At 40.6% G+C, this 19,101-nt stretch overlaps 1 protein-coding gene across 1 annotated transcript; it reads right to left on the bottom strand.

Annotated features, from left to right (window-relative positions):
* Positions 1 to 1,123: 1,123 nt before the first annotated feature.
* Positions 1,124 to 18,984, bottom strand: LOC106585115 (cytotoxic granule associated RNA binding protein TIA1). Its single transcript, XM_014170960.3, has 12 exons — positions 18,725 to 18,984; positions 17,185 to 17,281; positions 8,875 to 8,973; positions 7,899 to 7,953; positions 7,549 to 7,636; positions 7,278 to 7,353; positions 7,022 to 7,130; positions 6,709 to 6,804; positions 6,530 to 6,614; positions 6,266 to 6,407; positions 6,027 to 6,178; positions 1,124 to 1,608 (listed from the first exon to the last, which is right to left on the bottom strand). The coding sequence occupies exons 1-12, from the start codon at positions 18,760 to 18,762 to the stop codon at positions 1,470 to 1,472; spliced, it is 1,176 nt and encodes a 391-aa protein (XP_014026435.1). The 5' UTR covers positions 18,763 to 18,984; the 3' UTR covers positions 1,124 to 1,469.
* Positions 18,985 to 19,101: the final 117 nt, after the last annotated feature.

Raw genomic sequence — 19,101 nt, 5'->3', positions numbered from 1 at the left:
TTTCGATAGGTGTTGCGTGTGTTTGTATATTCATCAGTAATTATGCGCTCTGGCACACTGATGAGTGGTCGGAAATCAGTAGATCGCCTGAGTGAATTTACAAATCCACCCAAAGACTGTCGCTTTTTCCCAAAAATGTATTTAAACGAAAATGAGCTGTTTTGTTCTTCATTTAGGCTTCGGTTAGTCATAAGGTTAGCAGTGTGGCTAAGGTTCGGTTTAAAATCACATTTTATGAAGATAAAGTGTCGAAATATTTTCCAATCTTCACTGAATCACATAGGACACAGAAAATTGTTTATTATGCACATCAGCATTTTAATTGGACAAAGCAAGAACAAATATAGTACCAAACCCCCAGAGGAGAACACTTTTCAAAACTAAAAAGGTCAGAAAATGTCTGTAGACAGTGCCTAATCTGAACGATATTGTGTCCGTTCAAAGCAATCAATTCTAAGGCAACACAATGGGTCTGGTATTAAAACATGTCTAAGTTCACATTTCTGATTAGCATTTCTGGTTCAGGTTTTTCCATAAAAAATACTGATCTTACTTCATAGAAAATGGCAGAAAATTCAATTTATGCACAGAATTAGTATTCAAAGTCAAAATTGAGTGAATTTATGCACTGCATAGCAATGCCCTTTCCCTTCCCAGAAGTCTATGCATCACTGTGCCAGTTACCATGGGTATGCACTTGATGGTGTTGCTACTAACAATGTTTCATTTCTTCAGTTATCAAAACAAAAAGAAAGCACCAAACTCCCATTGTGAACATTTGCATTTTCCTTTATACAGTTTGAAATATATGTATGGTTATTTACACATGAAGCAAGTTGAGGCCTTCCAAAAGAAATACAGGGGAAAAATTTAATGCAAAAAGAAATCCTCTTGGAAAATTTTTTTAAAAATAGAATACTGTGCAATATGTCTGCCCTTACAGAAAAAAAAGCAGTGGCATCTATCCCTGCAATTGGTTTAATTGAAATCAAAATGAGAGAAAAAAGATCCATTTTGACTACTTCCATTACTTTTTACATGATTCATTGCATCAAACTCAAAATGGATTATTCATCTTAAAAATAAAAAAAAATCACAATCACGTTATTTTGACTGTTCAAGAGTCCTTATGAAAATGGTAGCAGTTCGAGACACTAAACAAACCAACAAATGCGCAAATCCAAATGTCTCCTTAACAATTATATTACATTTACAGTTCACTTAAAATGGTACCGTCCTGCCCATGTAGTCTGTCTAACACAAGGGCAGCATAATACCTGTGTAGTTTATTCCAGTTCTCCATGTATCCCCTTAACCTCCCATGAAATCAGTTTCATTGGCTTTAGTAGAGGTCAACTTCCACTTCAAATTCCATGTACCAACAAGTCTTAGTCTGCCACAAGTGGATGGGATATAACACAGGTCCCGGTGATGCTCCAGTAGCCAGTAAAGAGTTGACTATCCCCCTATCAGTGTGTGGGGTATCCAGTGGCTCCCATACCGGCCTGGTTTGCTAACATACTCCCATTCAATCCCTGCGTAGCTTCCATAACCCCACCGTTACTGAGGGCACTCACACCTGTCCACCCAGCACTGGCCGGTAAGTGACTGCAAACAGGAAAGAGAAAAACGCCAGCAGGTTAGAAAAAAGGCGCCGACAGGGGCAAGACAGAGGTTTCGTCTCAAATGGTACCCTATTCCCTTTATAGTGCACAACTTTTGTCCAGGGACCAGGTAAAAAGTAGTGGATTTATATAGGGGATATGGTGCCATTTGGGACGCAACCAGAGAACACACCAAACGGAGCAAGAGCCAGCTGAGGAGAGGATGAGCGAACAAAAGGTCAGGGTGCGTCGGAGGATAAGCCGAAATCTAAGACTGCAGAGAATTGGTAGGAATTGAAAATGGTAGGAATTGAAAATGGTAACAGGGCGAAGAGATAGTACTTGTGGGAGTGGGTATACGGACAGAGCATATGCTCAGTGTATAAAATTTGTCACAATCCACTGCGGTGGAGATTTACTTAAAATAAATACATGTCTTGACTTCTCGCATCCCAACCAAAGCTGCTGAAATTGGTCAATGTTGCAGAGAATGGCTGAAGCACGACCAGCTGCATTTAAAATTTGGCCGTGGAGTTGAATTTCACACTTTTTCCCCTGAATCCTGTACCACTGCAAAGTGAAATCTGTTTATAATTTCATGCCTAAACCCCATTCATGACTTCTGTTATTCCTAGTCAAATCTTTAGCAACAGCCATTATGCAACAAATACCTGAATGGAAAAGTTAACGTTTGGTCAGTCAGCACATTGGGTATTGGTGGCAGTCACAGATAAAGTCAATATAATAACAAGTAGGAGAACATGTAGTTCAGGCTGAGATTAATTTTAGGATTAAACTTCAACTATCGTTATAGGTAGCCTACTATATCATAATATTTTCATGGGCTCTCAAACAAAGACATTTACATACAAATAGAATGTAAGTACAGTGCCTTTGTAAAATATTCACATCCCTTGCTTTATTTCACATTGTTGTTACAACCTGAATTAAACAAATGATTATTTGTTTACCCATCTACACACAATAATGACAAGTTGAAAACATGATTTTAGAATTTATTGCAAATGTATAGAAAATGAAATACAATATTTTATGTATTTACATAAGTATTCACACCTCTTTGCTCTGACACTCCAAATTGAGCTCAGGCACATCCAATATTCTTTGATCACCCTTGAGAGGTCTCACCAACTTGGAGTCCACCTGTGACCAAATCAATTGTTTGTACATGATTTAGAAAAGAAACACCTATCTATACAAGGTCCCACATTTGACAGTGCATGGAAGAGCAGAAACTATACCATGAAGTCCAAGGAACTATCCCTAGATAGAATTGTGATGAGGCATATATCTGGGGAAGGGTATAAAGAAATTTCTACAGTGTTGAAAGTTTCCAAGAGCACAGTGGTCTCCATTATTGGGAAATGGGAAGAAAAAAAAAAAAAACACTGGCTAGTTGGCCGTCCGATCAAACGGTCAGGAAGGACCTTAGTCCGGGAGGTAACCAAGAACCCAATGACGACGGAACTACAGAGCTCCTTGGCTGAGATGGAAGAAACTGCCACGACAACAGTCTCTACAGCAGTTCCCTAATCTGGGCTTTATGAGAGTAGCCCGACAGAAACCAGTCCTGAGAAAAAGGCACATGAAGAGAGATCATAAATGCAAAAGACTTTGTGGTCTGAAGAGACAAAAATTGGCCTGAATGCAAAGTGCCATGTCTGGAGAAAACCAGGCAGAGCTCAAAACCTGTCTCACACCATCAATACCGTGAACGATGGTGGTGGCAGCATCATGCAATGGACACTTTTCAGCGGCAGGGACTGGGAGCAATGTTCCCTCAAAAAGATTTCAGCACTGAGCAAATTTCAGGTCTGTTGAGGGAAAACTTCAAAGTTGTGAAAATTCTGGCGCACGTTTAATGTGAACAGAGGCTGTAGCCGCTTTAAGTTAAAACTAAGTAGGCTTCCGTGGCTATTTGATTATAATGTAAGCCTACCATAAACAATGGAAAATGAATCCCATAACATTGTAACATGGAAATAGCCGTTCTATTGTTCAGCCTAAAGTAGCAGCCAATGTGTGGTGTTCAATGTAGACCTACATTCCATAACTTTTGAAAAAAAAAAAAAACATGCACGGCTAGACATTAAACCTGTTCGTCCACTTGTCCTTCAGACAAGGAGGTGACTGAAAATGCGTTTGATGCAAGAAACCACTTTACAAAATAAAACGCATCATTATTTCCATGCCATTATTACAGAGAATCAGACAAATTATACTATCCTCTGCCTATTGGCAACTTAGCTTATTCAAGCCGGTCTCAAAATACAACACTGCCCCTTTAAGACAAAAGAAAAGCCCTTTACCTGACTCGTTTTTCAAAGAGGACTAGAAACGCACACTTGTGTGCTCTCGTAGGAAGCAATCACTCTCCCATTGCTGACTACATATTATCTAGAACTTGGCTAATAACTCACTAACTAGCAAAGGATATGAACAAATGTGCACGTCGCTACATGTAGCTCTCTCTTTGATCTCAAAAGAGGGCATTTACGCACGACCGCTCATGCAGTTAACCGTCCAGTTCCAAGAGAACGGCACAGATCCATATATGGCAATGATCCATTTTCATATAGCCCTACTGCAGCTGATTGGTTATGGCGCAGCGGTCTGTGTAGATTTACGGGCCTGAGTTGTGCCTGTCAATGCAATAGAATCCTACTCCAATGCGTTCGGCCAACAACAAAATCTCTCGCATAGTTCGTTTTGTTTCAGTATGATGCATTGAAAGTGGCTAATAGCGTTGATTCAATCACAATTCCCACAGTAAAGGGAAATGTTGAGTGTTAACAGGGAAAACTCCATAAAGTTGAGTGAAGTTTAATTTGGTGCTTTTTTGCACAGGCAGATATTTTTTCTGTGTGGCAGCCCCGGGGGAGGGAACATCAACTGGAAGACTGGTAAGGGTAGAGGGAACAATTAATGGAGCCAAATACAGGCAAATCGTCGATGAGAATCTGCTTCAGAGTGCAAACAACCTTTAACTGTGGCGAAGATTTATGTTCCAACAGGACAGTGACCCTAAGCATATAGCCAAAGCAACTCTAGAATGGCTTCAGAACAAGAATGTTCTTGAGTGGCCCAGCCAAAGCCCAGACTTGAATCCCATTGAAAATCTGTTGAAAGACTTGAAGATTGCTGTTCACCGCCTCTCCCCATCTAACTTAAGCGCTTGAGAAAATCTGCAAGGAATGGGCAAAAGCTACCAAATCCAGATGTGCAAAGGTGAAAGACATACCCAAGACAACTCAGCTGTAATTGATGCCAAAGGTGTTTCTACAAAGTATAGACTCAGGAGTGTGAACACTTATGTAAATTAGATTTCTGTATTTCAATGAATTAGCTTTATTTATTTTAAAAAAAAAATGTGCACAAACATTATGGGGTATTGTGTGTAGATGGGTGAGAGAAAAAGCATATTCCATTTTGAATTCAGGCTGTAACACAATGTGGAATAAGTCAAGGGGTATGAATGCTTCATGAAGGCAATATATAATTGCAATTTCTATACAAGGACTTCTATTTCCAAAACTAAAACTTTCAACAAATGATTCAAAGTTACTGCATTCTTTGGTTCATTACATTAGATTTAAAAAAAAAAAAACAAGTGAACAAAACAATCATATTACATAACTGCTGTGATACTCTGTTTCTGTTGCTATACAAGCAGTTAAAACAGCACTCAAACTCCATTATCAATTTGAGACATGAAAATGACTAGTGATATTTCAAATGTAGCTATAATCTAAATAACACCCCATTTCAAGTAGCAATGTACTTAAACTCAGGAGAAAAAATTATATTCAAATTTGGATGGCAAATGAAAGTTCATACAGCAACAACAAAACAAAAATATGCATGAAGTAACAAAAGATGACATGGACAAACAAAAAAATGAATAAAGTGGATGTAACACGTGCACAATAAAATTATGTATCCCTCTGCACTGGGAGAAGCTTCAGAGGGCATGAGGTCCTGTTTGTGTTTCAACAATCCCACTTTCCTCACTTTCTGGGACTATTTAGTTCATTGAGTACACACTCATATCGGGGGCAAGTCCAATTCGACCCAGAACTGTGGCCATTTTGAAAGGCCAAAAGGGGCATTCATTAGTGCTCATTTTATTTAAAGAAAATGGATGAAAATGCTGTTATCTTGACCAATAAATCAAATCATCTATATTCTTTTAATGTGTTTTGTCATTGTCCTCGTTAGCTGGATACGGTGGAGAGGGGAGGTTGAAGGACATTATGGCTCCTTCCTTCTCCTGGCCAGAGCTGCAGGCAACTGAGCTGGAGCCTAGCTGCCCTTGGGAAGCCCAAGGACACTCAAAACACTCAGCTGCAGCCCTGATTGCTGGAAGAGAAGGGAGCCCTGCTGATGTCCTTATGTACTTACTTAAAACCCTGCTGGTTCCAGGCCTGGGCCTGGCCGTAAACCCCATAGGTGGGTACCTGCCACCCGTTGGGGACGTACTGGCCAATCTGCTGGGCATTGCCGTACCACTGGGCATACTGGCCGTAGGGCTGGGCTGCAAAGCCCACTTTGTTCTGTCATAGGGGAGAGATGGCAACAGTGTAAGAGTGTGTGTTTAAGTGGTGTCGATGGGGGGGAAGCCTCTGGCTGTGGTTTCATACCTGGGGAACTTGTTGCACCTGCTGCATAGGACTCATCATGTCTGTGGTCTCTTTACCCCAATAACACTTCACCATATGGCCCTCTATCGAAGTCCCATTCACAGACACAATGGCATGGGCTGCTCCCTCGTGAGAGGTAAACCTGGACAAAGGAGAGGCGTCAAAATACAGATTGCAAGGTACTGAGAAACATACGCAGAAATTATATTTCAAGGATAATAAATGTTTGTCAGAGGTCTGTTTAGTGATTTGATCATGACATACCGCACAAAAGAGTATCCTTTGTCTGGGAACACACGGATTTCCATGATTTGTCCAAAGGGGGAGAAGGTCTGTCTCATCAATTGTTCTAGAAAACAGGAGGGAGACATGTCAAAGACCTGTGTTTGAGAAAGAAACACACACACACTAGAAAGTGACCACTTCAATAACAGACTACTGACCTGTTAGACCAGTGCCGACTCCTCCACAGTACACAGTGCAGTTACTGGGGCTGGACTGGTTCACAACCTCATCAAAGGACAGGTGCTTCGTGTTTGCTTTTGGAAACAGGGGAATTTAGAGTGAATAAATGGATTGCCATTCAACAAAAGAGGATCCGAGGGACATAAAATATAGTAAAATGTATACAATTTTTATCTGCACTTAAACCGTTTTAGAGGACAAAATAGAGTAAACATTTGTTGGGTAAGATAAAAACCAACCATTTCTGCTCAATGGCAAATTGGCTGGAAAGCCTATCTTGTCTGGACTCACTTTCATAGGTGGTTTTAGGAGCAGGGGGCTTTCTAGCGGCCCAGTTGGTCCTGATCTGTCTGCCGCCTAGCCATTGACCACCCATCTGCTGAATGGCGTTCTCTGCATCCTGTTGGTAGCAACAGATATATTAAATCACATGACCCATCTACGCACCCAAATACCAAAGGATAATGTTATGACTACATATACAGGAACCCCTTCAGTTATGACTAAATCCTCTATGTAAGTGATTTCATCCAGCTATAACGCTTACCCACTTGTTGAAGAAAGAGACAAAGCCATAGCCTTTAGACTTCCCTGTCGCCACATCTTTGACTACACGAGCATCCCTGAGGAGAAACACACTATTTACTCAATATGAAGAAGGAGTAATGTAACCATACAAACAAACTACTGTCTGATATGTCCTAAAGAGTAATGTGTGATATCAAGCCATCCAATGCATTATTATTATTATCATCTCATGAGTGACTTACTAATCTTGTGAGATCGACAGAGCACATAAACAATAATGAGGTACTTACGATATCCTCCCAAATGGACCAAAGGCCGCTTTTACATCATCTGTGGTGATTTCGGGGCTGAGGTCTCCGACAAAGACATGGAAATGATCTGTTGGAGGACAGGAGATACGACTACTGTGACTCCTTGCTGAATGCAGCACTTACTGAAGAAATCAAGAATTGCCTTGCTTTTATTTCAGGGGGGGTGCTACCATAGCTCTATGGTCTTCCACACCATAGAGATATGGAAGTCTCTGGATAACAGCATCTGCTAATTGACTAAAATATCAATTTAAAAAGGACCACATTCTCAGAGGAACCCTCACTAAGATTTTCTATGGAACTGACTGAAAAGGTAGCTAGGCACTTACTGCTTGTGTCTTTTTTCTGACTGCTTGGCGTTGTGGCCCAGTTGACTTTAACCTCCTAAAGAGAGAAAACAAGCCAGGTAGGGTACGTTTATGTCATTTAGATACCGTATTAATACCTCAGTTTGTGTGGTGCTTTGTGTGTGAAAGAAATGAGCCAGCCATGACCAAACACAGTGTGAATCTCTGAATGCAGTGATGCGCAGAGAACAGAACACAGAAACCCTGAGCACTCAAACTGAAACAAACTACGGAATAAAAGGTCCAAGTAACAAAGGACTTACAAACCAGTGACATTATCAACTTGTATTACTCTTCAAATGGTCCTTCATTACCTGTTGAGGATAACATAATTTGCACTGAATATATTTCTGCTGAGGTTAGGACCTATATTTGTTGTGAAGCTGTGGGTCTAGAAAAGGTACAGAAATTGTTTTAGTTGGCCATTGCCAAGGACAATGTAATGTACAGCTACTGTGGATTCCTTTGGATAAGGAAAGGGCCCATTTCCCTTGAAAAGATAGTGGTTTTCCAAAATTAAACAGTGATCGGTCAAGAACATATTTTAAATCTCTAAGCTATAGTCAAATCAACCACTAAGAGAAAATGCACTTGATGTCCATACAACAGACCTAGCGTACTCCATATCTGAAGAAACGGAATCAGACATTATACATGGACACACCAGGTAATCAACATTGGAACCAACTATGCCGGTTAAGTCATTATTTTAAAATCAGATCACACATCTATTAGTCTCATTTACTCTGGGGATGAACTTACTGCTGGACGGGAAATCGGAATAAGCCATCATCACTTTACAAAACAATTCGTAACTTTGCCATTTCAACTTCGGTGAGATAGTCGCTGCCCGACTCAGATAATGCTCTCATAATTTAGGCCTACTGGTTGGTCAAACTTCTGCAACAACAACAACAACCCACCCATCCCAACTCACCCTTTAGATACGATAGCTTACCTTACCCATAATTTTACGTCCATTCATGGCAGCCAATGATGCGGCAGCATGCCTGTGCTCATAGAACTCCACAAAGCAGTATGGGTCATTGCCTGCAGTCTGTAAGAGGACAACAAGAGTTAGGCTACAAAGAGTCCAAAGCATTGTCTGTCAACCACATTAGCCACATGTACATATCAGACAGTTACCATCACCATAAACATCTTTCGATTAAGAGAGAACATTTTAACAAAATTGGGATAGTTAACAAAAAATCCCTAACTGAAAACAAATTCTGTAATGTTCGGAGATATACATCTTTCAAATTATTTTCCACTAATATAAAGCACTCTGCACATCCGATGTTAAGTTGGAAAAATGTCTACAAAAAAAAGTCCTGTATGGCAATACATGGTGAAATGTAAACTTTGTGACATGGAACAGAGGCACAGTAGAGGTAGTACAGGTGCAATATTTAACCATCTGAAAAAGGGTGAGAGGCAAACCATTGCTGGCAGCAGCACAGGTCCCCAACAGACAAGACAGTGTCGCACAAAATAAGTGCGATAAGGGACGGAGTGAGTTGCAGTTGCAGTTGAAATGAAGCCATTGTCAATGGTTGAGGGTGTTGGCTTCAATACCTGATGGTATATCTAGAACAAGACTACAACATGGAATGTGGAAAAACCATGATGGCCTGGGTAGAGAAATCGTATCACGATTGCTCGGCAAGAACAACGCGTGAGCTCTCAAACCCCATAGGTGGCGTTAAGAAGAGATTGTTGGACATCTGAACATGCTGTCATACATCATTGCAATGAGTCCTTATCACATTGATGAGAAGTGGGACATGAAGTCTCTTGTCCTGACCACTGAGAACATTGAGAAGCACACAGCCATAGAGATAAAGGACTCATCTGTGCCATTATAGCATCTGTGAAATCATGGGCAGTGCCATTGAGGCTATAGCCCATAGGAAACCCCACCCAGTCGACTACTTTGCAGGGGTTGGAACCGAAATGATCATTGTTCTTCATCATCTTCCTCCCTGATGTGGTACCCTGCCTGCATGCTCATGCTGACATGACCCTCCAGCATGACAATGCCACAAGCCATACTGCTCGTTCTGTGCGTGATTTCCTGCAAGGCAAAAATGTCAGGTTTCTGCCATGGCCAGCGAAGAGCCCAGATCTCAATCCCATTGAGCACATCTGGGACCTGTTGGATTGGAGGGTGAGGGCTAGGGCCATTCCCCCCAGAAATGACTGGGAACTTGCAGGTGCCTTGGTGGAAGAGTGGGGTCACAGCAAGAACTGGCAAATCTGTTGGAGTCCACGAGGAGATGCACTGCAGTACTTATAATGCAGCTGGTGGCCACACCACACACTGACTGTTACTTTTGATTTTGACCCCCCCCTCCTTTGTTCAGGGACACATTATTCAATTTCTGTTAGTCACATGTCTGTAGAACTTGTTCAGTTTGTCTCAGTTGTTCAATCTTGTTATGTTCATACAAATATTTACATGTCAAGTTTGCTGAAAATAAACGCAGCTGACAGTGAGGGGACGTTTATTTATTTTTTGTTGAGTTTAGTTATCAAAACATCACACCAGGGTAAGCCTAGAAAAAACACCGCTCTTAAGTTTTTCTAAAATTCCTTATTGGAAAAATGTAAAAATGGTGGAATAACTATTGGAATCATTTCCCTGTTTGACTGCTAGGTTATGGGTATTATGACTCATACTGTCGTACTATGGCGCTGGCCATGCCAAAACAGCCCTTTGGCCACTAGAAACCTCTATCATTCTCTAAGCACACAGCAGAGAACCTAAAACGGAATAACCTTTTAACGTGCAAGTTCCAAATATCTCTAACAGTTCCCCAGAGAGTTTCTTTATGCATGTGATGTCAAAATGCACTCACTGTTCCAAAATGTGATTGTTATGCAACAGAACAGTTAACCTCTGCTTCACATAGAAGTAGCCCATTTCACTGTGGTGGACAATTTAAGTTCGGCTCATAGTAATGTCTCAGACAAACGTCTCTTCGATGAGAGCCCAAGCACTTCCCCAGTGTTTCCCCAGGTCAAGTATGCAGACATTTACACACCTCCAGTCAGAACCAGCACAAAACCTTTTCCCCCTGGCGCATTTTCCGATTGGTGCCTGCACTGCTTTCATTGTCGTTTTCCTTACTAATTACTTTGGACATGATTGCGTTCCTAGCTAAGTAAGTGCCTAATTATGCTATAATAGTGTATGTATATTGTGATGTTTCTTATGTAGCACACCGTATGTATGGAGCATAATGTATTCTGTATGCATTTCTTTATAGCCACATACACAAGGTACTAATTTCATGTAGCTAGCAACATTCTAAGCTCTGTAAAACAATGCTAATGGCATCAGAGAAGTATTAAGTTTGTGTTGTATTCTTTGAAGCTGCCCTGGCCTTATGGCCATGGCATGGGTTTTCTGCCCTGCCCCCTTGTGGAGCTCTTCAGTTACAGTTTGTTACGGTTATATTATTCATAAATGTGATTGTCAATGCAACGTATTATTTTTATAGCAGTTGTGCTACTTAAATTGTTTTGTTATATCCTGATATTGTATGCTAATAATTCCTCTTTATTCTGTACTTTCAGAAACCACACACACAGTATTGAACAATTTGCCAACATTATAGCTGGACATCGAGAGGGAGTAAAGAGGATGAGGAGTGGGTGAGATATTTTAAATATAATTGCAGAACAGCATTTGATTCATTTGTGAACTGTATGTCCAAAAAAACATGTTCAATAATCATCTCACTTGTTAGCTGGTGAACTATGCGGCCATTGAAGATAGCAGTGTCGATCAAACGGAAATGATCTCATACCAATTGGTGGTTTTTTAAGAGTGCATGCCACAAAGCTGTTTATCATATCCACCTTATCCAGTGCCCCCATTTTCTAATTATAGTCAAGCACATTGTCTGGTTTGATCTTTCTCTCTCCCATCAGGTGGTCCACCTTCCCTGTGGCTCCCTCTTCCCCTGTAGCTCCCAGGCCTAGCGATTGGTGTCCTCCACTATGTCCCTGTCAGAAACAGCTTGAAGCACTTTGCCTCAGAGGGAGATGGCAAGGGGCTTTACACTCCAGACTGGGACTTAACGCCAACAGCAGGGCCAGGAGGGGTGAAACGGCTGGCAGCCTTCCAGCTACCGCAGACCTCTAATACTTCACCACTACCAGCATTTTAAGAGGGACCTGGGTCTTTGTCGGTGGTCAGGGTTCTCAATGGCCACAAGGTTGGGTTTAGACCGTCGTGAGACGGGTTAGTTTTACCCTACTAATGATGTGTTGTTGCTCCTCACTGTCAGAATTTGATAGCTCAGAATAACTGTCAGAATTTACAAAAATCTCCTGAATTTCCACATTTGTGAGTTGTCTCCTTTTGAAAGGCATTGCTAATGTTACAGCTTAGCCCACTAGGTATATACATAACACTGAATGGTGCCATGTGAGTGTCGGGGGTGATGTGATTGGTTGCCAGTGTGGTGAAACTGATGCCTTATTTCCACAGAATGATTGTTTACATTATATGGTTAGAATTATTAACATGGCAAGTTAGAACGCAGCAGGTTAGCAGAATTAACGTAGGAAGTTAACCTGTTGTGGTATAGGGGGCAGTATTTTCACAGCCGGATAAAAAAAAACTTACCCAATTTAATCTGGTTACTACTCCATCCCAGAAACTAGAATATGCATATAATTAGTAGATTTGGATAGAAAACACCCTAAAGTTTCTAAAACTGTTTGAATTGTGTCGGAGTATAACAGAAATCATATGGCAGGCCAAAACCTGAGAAGATTCCATACAGGAAGTGCCCTGTCTGACAATTTGTTGTCCTTCTGTTGCATCTCTATCGAAAATCCAGCATCTGTGCTGTAACGTGACATTTTCTAAGGCTTTCATTGGCTCTCTAAAGCCGCCAGAAAGTGGAATGGGGTGTCTGCGGTCTCTGGGCAAAGAACAGCAGCAGAATTTGTAAGTGGTCAGCCTGGGGACAGTGAGACTGAGATGCGCGTTCACGAGACTACTCCATTTTTTTCTTTCAGCCTTTGAATGAATACAACGTTGCCCGGTTGGAATATTATCGCTATTTTACGAGAAAAATAGCATAAAAATTTATTTTAAGCAGTGTTTGACATGCTTCTAAGTACGGTAATGGAATATTTTGAGATTTGTCGTCACAAAATGCGCTAGCGCGTCACCATTCGGATAGTGACCTGAACGCACGAACAAAACGGAGCCATTTGAATATAACTATGGATTATTTGGAACCAAAACAACATTTTGTGGAAGTAGAAGTCCTGGGAGTGCATTCTGACAAAGAACAGCAAAGGTAATCCAATTTTCTAATAGTAATTCTGAGTTTAGGTTGTCCCGAACTTGGTGAGTGTCAAATTAGCTAGCCGTGATGGCCGAGCTATGTACTCAGAATATTGCAAAATGTGCTTTCGCCGAAAAGCTATTTGAAAATCGGACATAGCGATTGCTATGTCCGATTTTAAAATAGTTCTGTATCTATAATTCTTAAAATAATTGTTAAGTATTTTGTCAATGTTTATCGTGAGTAATTTAGTAAATTCACCAGAAGTTTTCGGTGGGTATGCTAGTTCTGAACATCACATGCTAATGTAAAAAACTGGGTTTTGATATAAATATGAACTTGATTGAACAAAACATGCATGTATTGTATAACATGATGTCCTAGGAGTGTCATCTGATGATCAAAGGTTAGTGCTGCATTTAGCTGTGTTTTGGGTATTTGTGATGCATGCTAGTTGCTTGGAAATGGCTGTGTGGTTTTTTGTGTCTATGTACTCTCCTAACATAATCTAATGTTTTGCTTTCGCTGTAAAGCCTTTTGGAAATTGGACAACGTGGTTCAATTCAGGAGAAGTGTATCTATAAAATGGTGTAAAATAGTCCTGTTTGAGAACTTTGAATTATGACATTTTGTGGTTTTAAATTTGGCGCTCCGATTTGTCACTGGCTGTTGAATAGTGTGGAACGATTTCGTCCCACCTCCCCTAGAGAGGTTAAGAGAACAAGGTTAAGGAAAGAGTTAGGCTTAGTTACAGTCATCAACAACTGTTGCCCCCGACGCGACCACTAGATAGAGATGTTTGTCGGCCTAACTACTCTAGCCACAGTGGTAGAAACGTAAACAAACCATCTGTGGCAACAAATCACCACTTTCATAATACAGGCACAGACCATTTGTATCAATATTTCACTATCAGAAAATGGTTTGTGGGGTAATAATTTATTTATTTACTGTTTTATTCACATTTTGAAGTACTGGTGACAAATCATACACTATGCAAGAATCGGAATGCAATGACACTCACTGGTCAGTTTATTAGCTACACCAGTTAGTAAGGGGTCAGACCCCCATTTGGTCATCTGCTGCAATAGCCCATCAGTGACAAGGATCGTCGAGTCATGCGTTCCGAGATACTTTTTCTGCACCGTTACTTGTCTGTTCTTGCCATTCTCCTGCGACCAATCATCAACGAGTTGTTTTCGCTCACAGGACTGCCGCTGACAATGTTTTGTTTGTCACATCATTCTCAGTAAACTATAGACACTGTCGTTCGGGAAAAGCCCAGTAGGGCATAGGTTTCTGAGATACTGGATGCAGCGCGTCTGGTACAGACGATCAAACCACGATCAAAGTCGCTTAGGTCACTTGTTTTTCCCATTCTAACATTCAATTGAACAGTAACTGAATGCCTCTCTGCCTGCTTTATATTGCAAGCCATGGCCATGTGACTGTCTGTAGGCGCGATCCGTTTTCGTGAACGGGGTGGTGTACCTAATAAACGGTCCAGTGAGTGTATGATGTGTGCAAAATATTTTTGGGAAGGTTGGACTGATGAGCTAATGCTAAACTATTTGCTGGCTATGTGTGGAACAATGTTTGTTTACATCATTCAATCCACTCTGGGTGTCACGTAAACGTCTGTCAGACCAAAGATGCTACAGTAACGGAAGTAGCTGATGGTAGACCACACCCTCCCTTCAATATGCATACTCAAAACAGACAACTCATCACCTCTCATCTTTGGTTGACGCAGAAAAAAAACAAACACGGCGGCACACAAACTACCCGCCGCCGGATTACTTTCGACGTTTAGAAAGTGTTTTACTCAATTATTTCAATCACTGGTGAGCTCACCCGTGATGTGATGAATTGTAAATAGTAACTGGTTTCTAGCAGCTGAAAGCTGTTAAATATGACCGCTTGTGTTAGCTCACTACTCAGAGATAGGACTACATTTCCATATTTGGATGAGAATTTTGTTATGCTGCTTCTATTTGTGAATGTCTGAACATTGCATCCAAAAATAAACTGCTCACATTGAGGACATAACGTTGTAAAGACTGTACTAAATATTTAAGTGAAAAAAACATAGCCAGCTCGAACGCTAACTGTTGAGTCAATCGTAACTAACTTTCTAATGAAGTGTTCTAATTACACTGATTTGAGTGTATGCTGCAGGGACTACTGTAGAATGATCACAACTGTGTGTTCATACACATCAAAGGGGTAACTATGATTGTTACTGAGTGGGTGGGGGACAGCAGTAAGGGGAGCGCCATTGTCAAGTAGATATATTGCCTCCTTAGCGGTCATACGGAATAGGACGCAATCTGACCATATTTTGCATTGTTAATTCACGTGGAATTGAATAAATATTTCATATCATTTTAAAGAAAAAAAGAAAAGAAAATGGCAGCTTAACCTCTCTAGGGTAGGGGGCAGTATTTTCACATCCAGATAAAAAACAAAAACGTACCCGATTTAATCTGGTTATTACTACTGCCCAGAAACTAGAATATGCATATAATTGTTTGATTTGGATAGAAAACACCCTAAAGTTTCTAAAACTGTTTGAATGGTGTCTGTGAGTATAACAGAACTCATATGGCAGGCCAAAACCTGAGAAGATTCTGTAAAGGAAGTGCCCTCTCTGACCATTTCTTGGCCTTCTACGCTCTCTTTAATCGAAAACAGAGGATCTCTGCTGTAACGTGACACTTTAAGGCTCCCATAGGCTCTCAGAAGGCACCAGAACGTTGAATGATGACTTTGCAGCCCATGGCTGAAAAACAGTAGCGCATTTGGATAGTGGTCGATCTGAGAACAATGAGACGGGCGCACGCGTTCACGTGAAGAGGCCATTTTACATTTTCAGTCTTTGAACGGAAAAGACGTCTCCCGGTCGGAATATTATCGCTATTTTACGAGAAAAATCGCATAAAAATTGATTTTAAACAGCGTTTGACATGCTTCGAAGTACGGTAATGGAATATTTTGAATTTTTTTGTCACGATACACGTCCACGCGTCACCGTTGGTATAGTGTCTTGAACGCAAGAACAAAACAGAGGATATTTGAACATAACTATGGATTATTTTGAACCAAAACAACATTTGTGGATGAAGTAGAAGTCCTGGGAGTGCATTCTGACGAAGAACAGCAAAGGTAATCCAATTTTTCTTATAGTAAATCTGAGTTTGGTGAGTGCCAAACTTGGTGGGTGTCAAATTAGCTAGCCCGTGATGGCGAGCTATCTACTCAGAATATTGCAAAATGTGCTTTCGCCGAAAAGCTATTTTAAAATCTGACACCGCGATTGCATAAAGGAGTTCTGTATCTATAATTCTTAAAATAATTGTTATGTTTTTTGTGAACGTTTATCGTGAGTAATTTAGTAAATTCACCGGAAGTTTTCGGTATGTTTGCTAGTTCTGAACATCACATGCTAATGTAAAAAGCTGGTTTTTGATATAAATATGAACTTGATTGAACAAAACATGCATGTATTCTATAACATAATGTCCTAGGAGTGTCATCTGATGAAGATCAAAGGTTAGTGCTGCATTTAGCTGTGGTTTTGGTTTTTGTGACATATGCTAGCTTGAAAAATGGGTGTGTGATTATTTCTGGCTGGGTACTCTCCTGACATAATCTAATGTTTTGCTTTCGTTGGAAAGCCTTTTTGAAATCGGACAATGTGGTTAGATTAACGAGAGTCTTGTCTTTAAAATGGTGTAAAATAGTCATATGTTTGAGAAATTGAAGTAATAGCATTTCTAAGGTATTTGAATACGCGCAACTCGATTCCACTGGCTGTTGACTAGGTGGGACGATTTCGTCCCACATACCCTAGAGAGGTTAAACATTAAGCAAAGATTTACATTTGTCACATCCCTAATATCAAAATCATACAAATCTCAATCTCTCACTTGGGTCCAGGACCCAGGGATACTCACATCAACAATCATTTTACAGCTCTTGCAGGGGCCGATCTGTGTGAAAACCTGTAGGATGAGGGGCTCAGTGACATCCCTGGACAGGTTCCCTACATACCTGGAGTAGAGGGGAAAAGACAAGCACTTGTGACCAGACTTCCAGCAAGTTTACTTCATCCAGGGAAGCAAAAGTTTAGGGTGGTATGCAGTGGTGTACAGTACTTATGTAAAAATACTTTAAAGTACTAAAATAGTTTTAGGAATCTGTACTTTACAATTTGACAACTTTTACTCCACTACATTCCTAAAGAAAATAATGTACTTTTTACCCCTTACATTTTCTCTGACACCCAAAAGTACTCGTTACATTTTGAAGGCTTAGCAGGATACAAAAATCCCTACTGCCTCTGATCTGGCAGATTCACTAAACACAAATGCTTCATCTGTAAATTATGTCTGACTTGTGTGCCGTTGGCTATCCGTAAATTAAAAAAATAACAAGGAAATGGTGCCGTCTGGGTTGCTTAATATAAGGAATTTGAAATGATTAACGCTTACTTTTGATACTTAAGTATATTTAGAACCGAATACTTTGAATTTTACTGAAGTACTATTTTACTGGGTGACTTTTATTTATACTTTTACTCAAGTATGACAATTCGGTACTTTGTCTGGTGGTATGGCTGCACTTAGCTACACAGTTACACTGAGTTATGTAAGTTAACCTTCAACAGTTGTGTTTGAAGCATGGTTTTTCAAATTCGGGCCTTCCCACTAAACTGAAAGCAACTTGTCCAACTCTCGTTGACGTGGCCATCTTCCTCCCCAGAGGCTGACAAAAAGGCATGCATTTTATAAAAACAATTAACAGTGGCGGCCACGATTTAGCAACGGCAGTACACCACTGCTAAATGCATATAGGGGAAACACTTGGCTAGTTAGGCCACCTAGCTAGCCGTCATATTAAACTAATAATCAGTTCATAACATACGGATAAAATGCAATACTAGGAAAATTGACTAGCGTAACAGGTTCGTGGATGACACGTCTGTCTCTGTATACAGTACTTGTAATTTGCCGCTCTGTTAGCCAACAATGCTTGCTTCTCTGCCAAACCGGTACATGTAACTAGTAACACAGTACAGTTAGTAGCTAGCTAGAATTTCTGAAACGGACAAGTGAACCATGGCTACACAACTCACTACCACGTTATTTTTAGGATCAAGTAATGAACTAGCTTGTTAAAACAGTATCTAGCTAACCAATGTATTTGGTGAGATAACGTAACGTTCGCTAGCGAGCTAGTAGCTAACGTTACCTAGCTTGTTTGCCTAGCTATGTGTTCTGAGAAGGCTCGAGCCATGGACTGACATGATTGATTTGCACCATCAACTTTCTCTTAGTTAATGGTCACACCGTGACAGTCGACAAGACATGAGTACATGGACGTTTCTAAATGCTGGAGTATACTTTCTTTGTAGCCCCATTTGAAGTAGCTAGCTATTGTTCGCTAACGTTACTGCATTGATATATGGCTAACTAGCCCGTGTTAGCTACTTACAGGGTTTTGGGCTGTTCGTCGTCCATCATCATCATCATGTTTTCGTAGGTCGTGCCCTGAGTGAGTAATCCGTGTAGCTATGGTATTTTGAGTAATGCACACACACTTTCTAAATATGTAACTTTTGGATAATGCTCATGTAGACTTAAACAAGTTGTTATAAAAAGGCGCACAAATCAACCCAGTCGCTGACCGCAAACCAACAATGATTAGCTTGTATGAACAATGGTTGTACAACCGAAGAGGAAGATGGCGGAAAATCAAGGGGATGTCCACCACTGTCGCATGCGCAATGAATGGACCATAATTAAATACTTTGTTTCGCATTTCAGCAGCAGCAGGCGTCAGTAAACCACTAATACTAATCATTTTTCAAA

The sequence above is a fragment of the Salmo salar genome, chromosome 24, assembly GCF_965601325.2.
Source record: "Salmo salar chromosome 24, fSalSal1, whole genome shotgun sequence".
Classification (NCBI taxonomy): domain Eukaryota; kingdom Metazoa; phylum Chordata; class Actinopteri; order Salmoniformes; family Salmonidae; genus Salmo; species Salmo salar.
The sequence above is the reverse complement of the archived record's forward strand: the minus strand, read 5'-3'. Positions and strand labels throughout refer to the sequence as shown.

What these genes read in the sequence shown, in the direction of transcription:
- LOC106585115 (XM_014170960.3), bottom strand. Translation starts at nt 18,762, where the DNA reads ATGATGATGATGATGGACGACGAACAGCCCAAAACCCT. An exon ending in GCTGTAAAATGATTGTTGAT is followed by an intron (nt 8,974 to 17,184) that starts GTGAGTATCCCT and finishes GTCCTCTTACAG; the next exon opens with ACTGCAGGCAATGACCCATA. An exon ending in TCCTAAAACCACCTATGAAA is followed by an intron (nt 6,805 to 7,021) that starts GTGAGTCCAGAC and finishes TGTTTCCAAAAG; the next exon opens with CAAACACGAAGCACCTGTCC.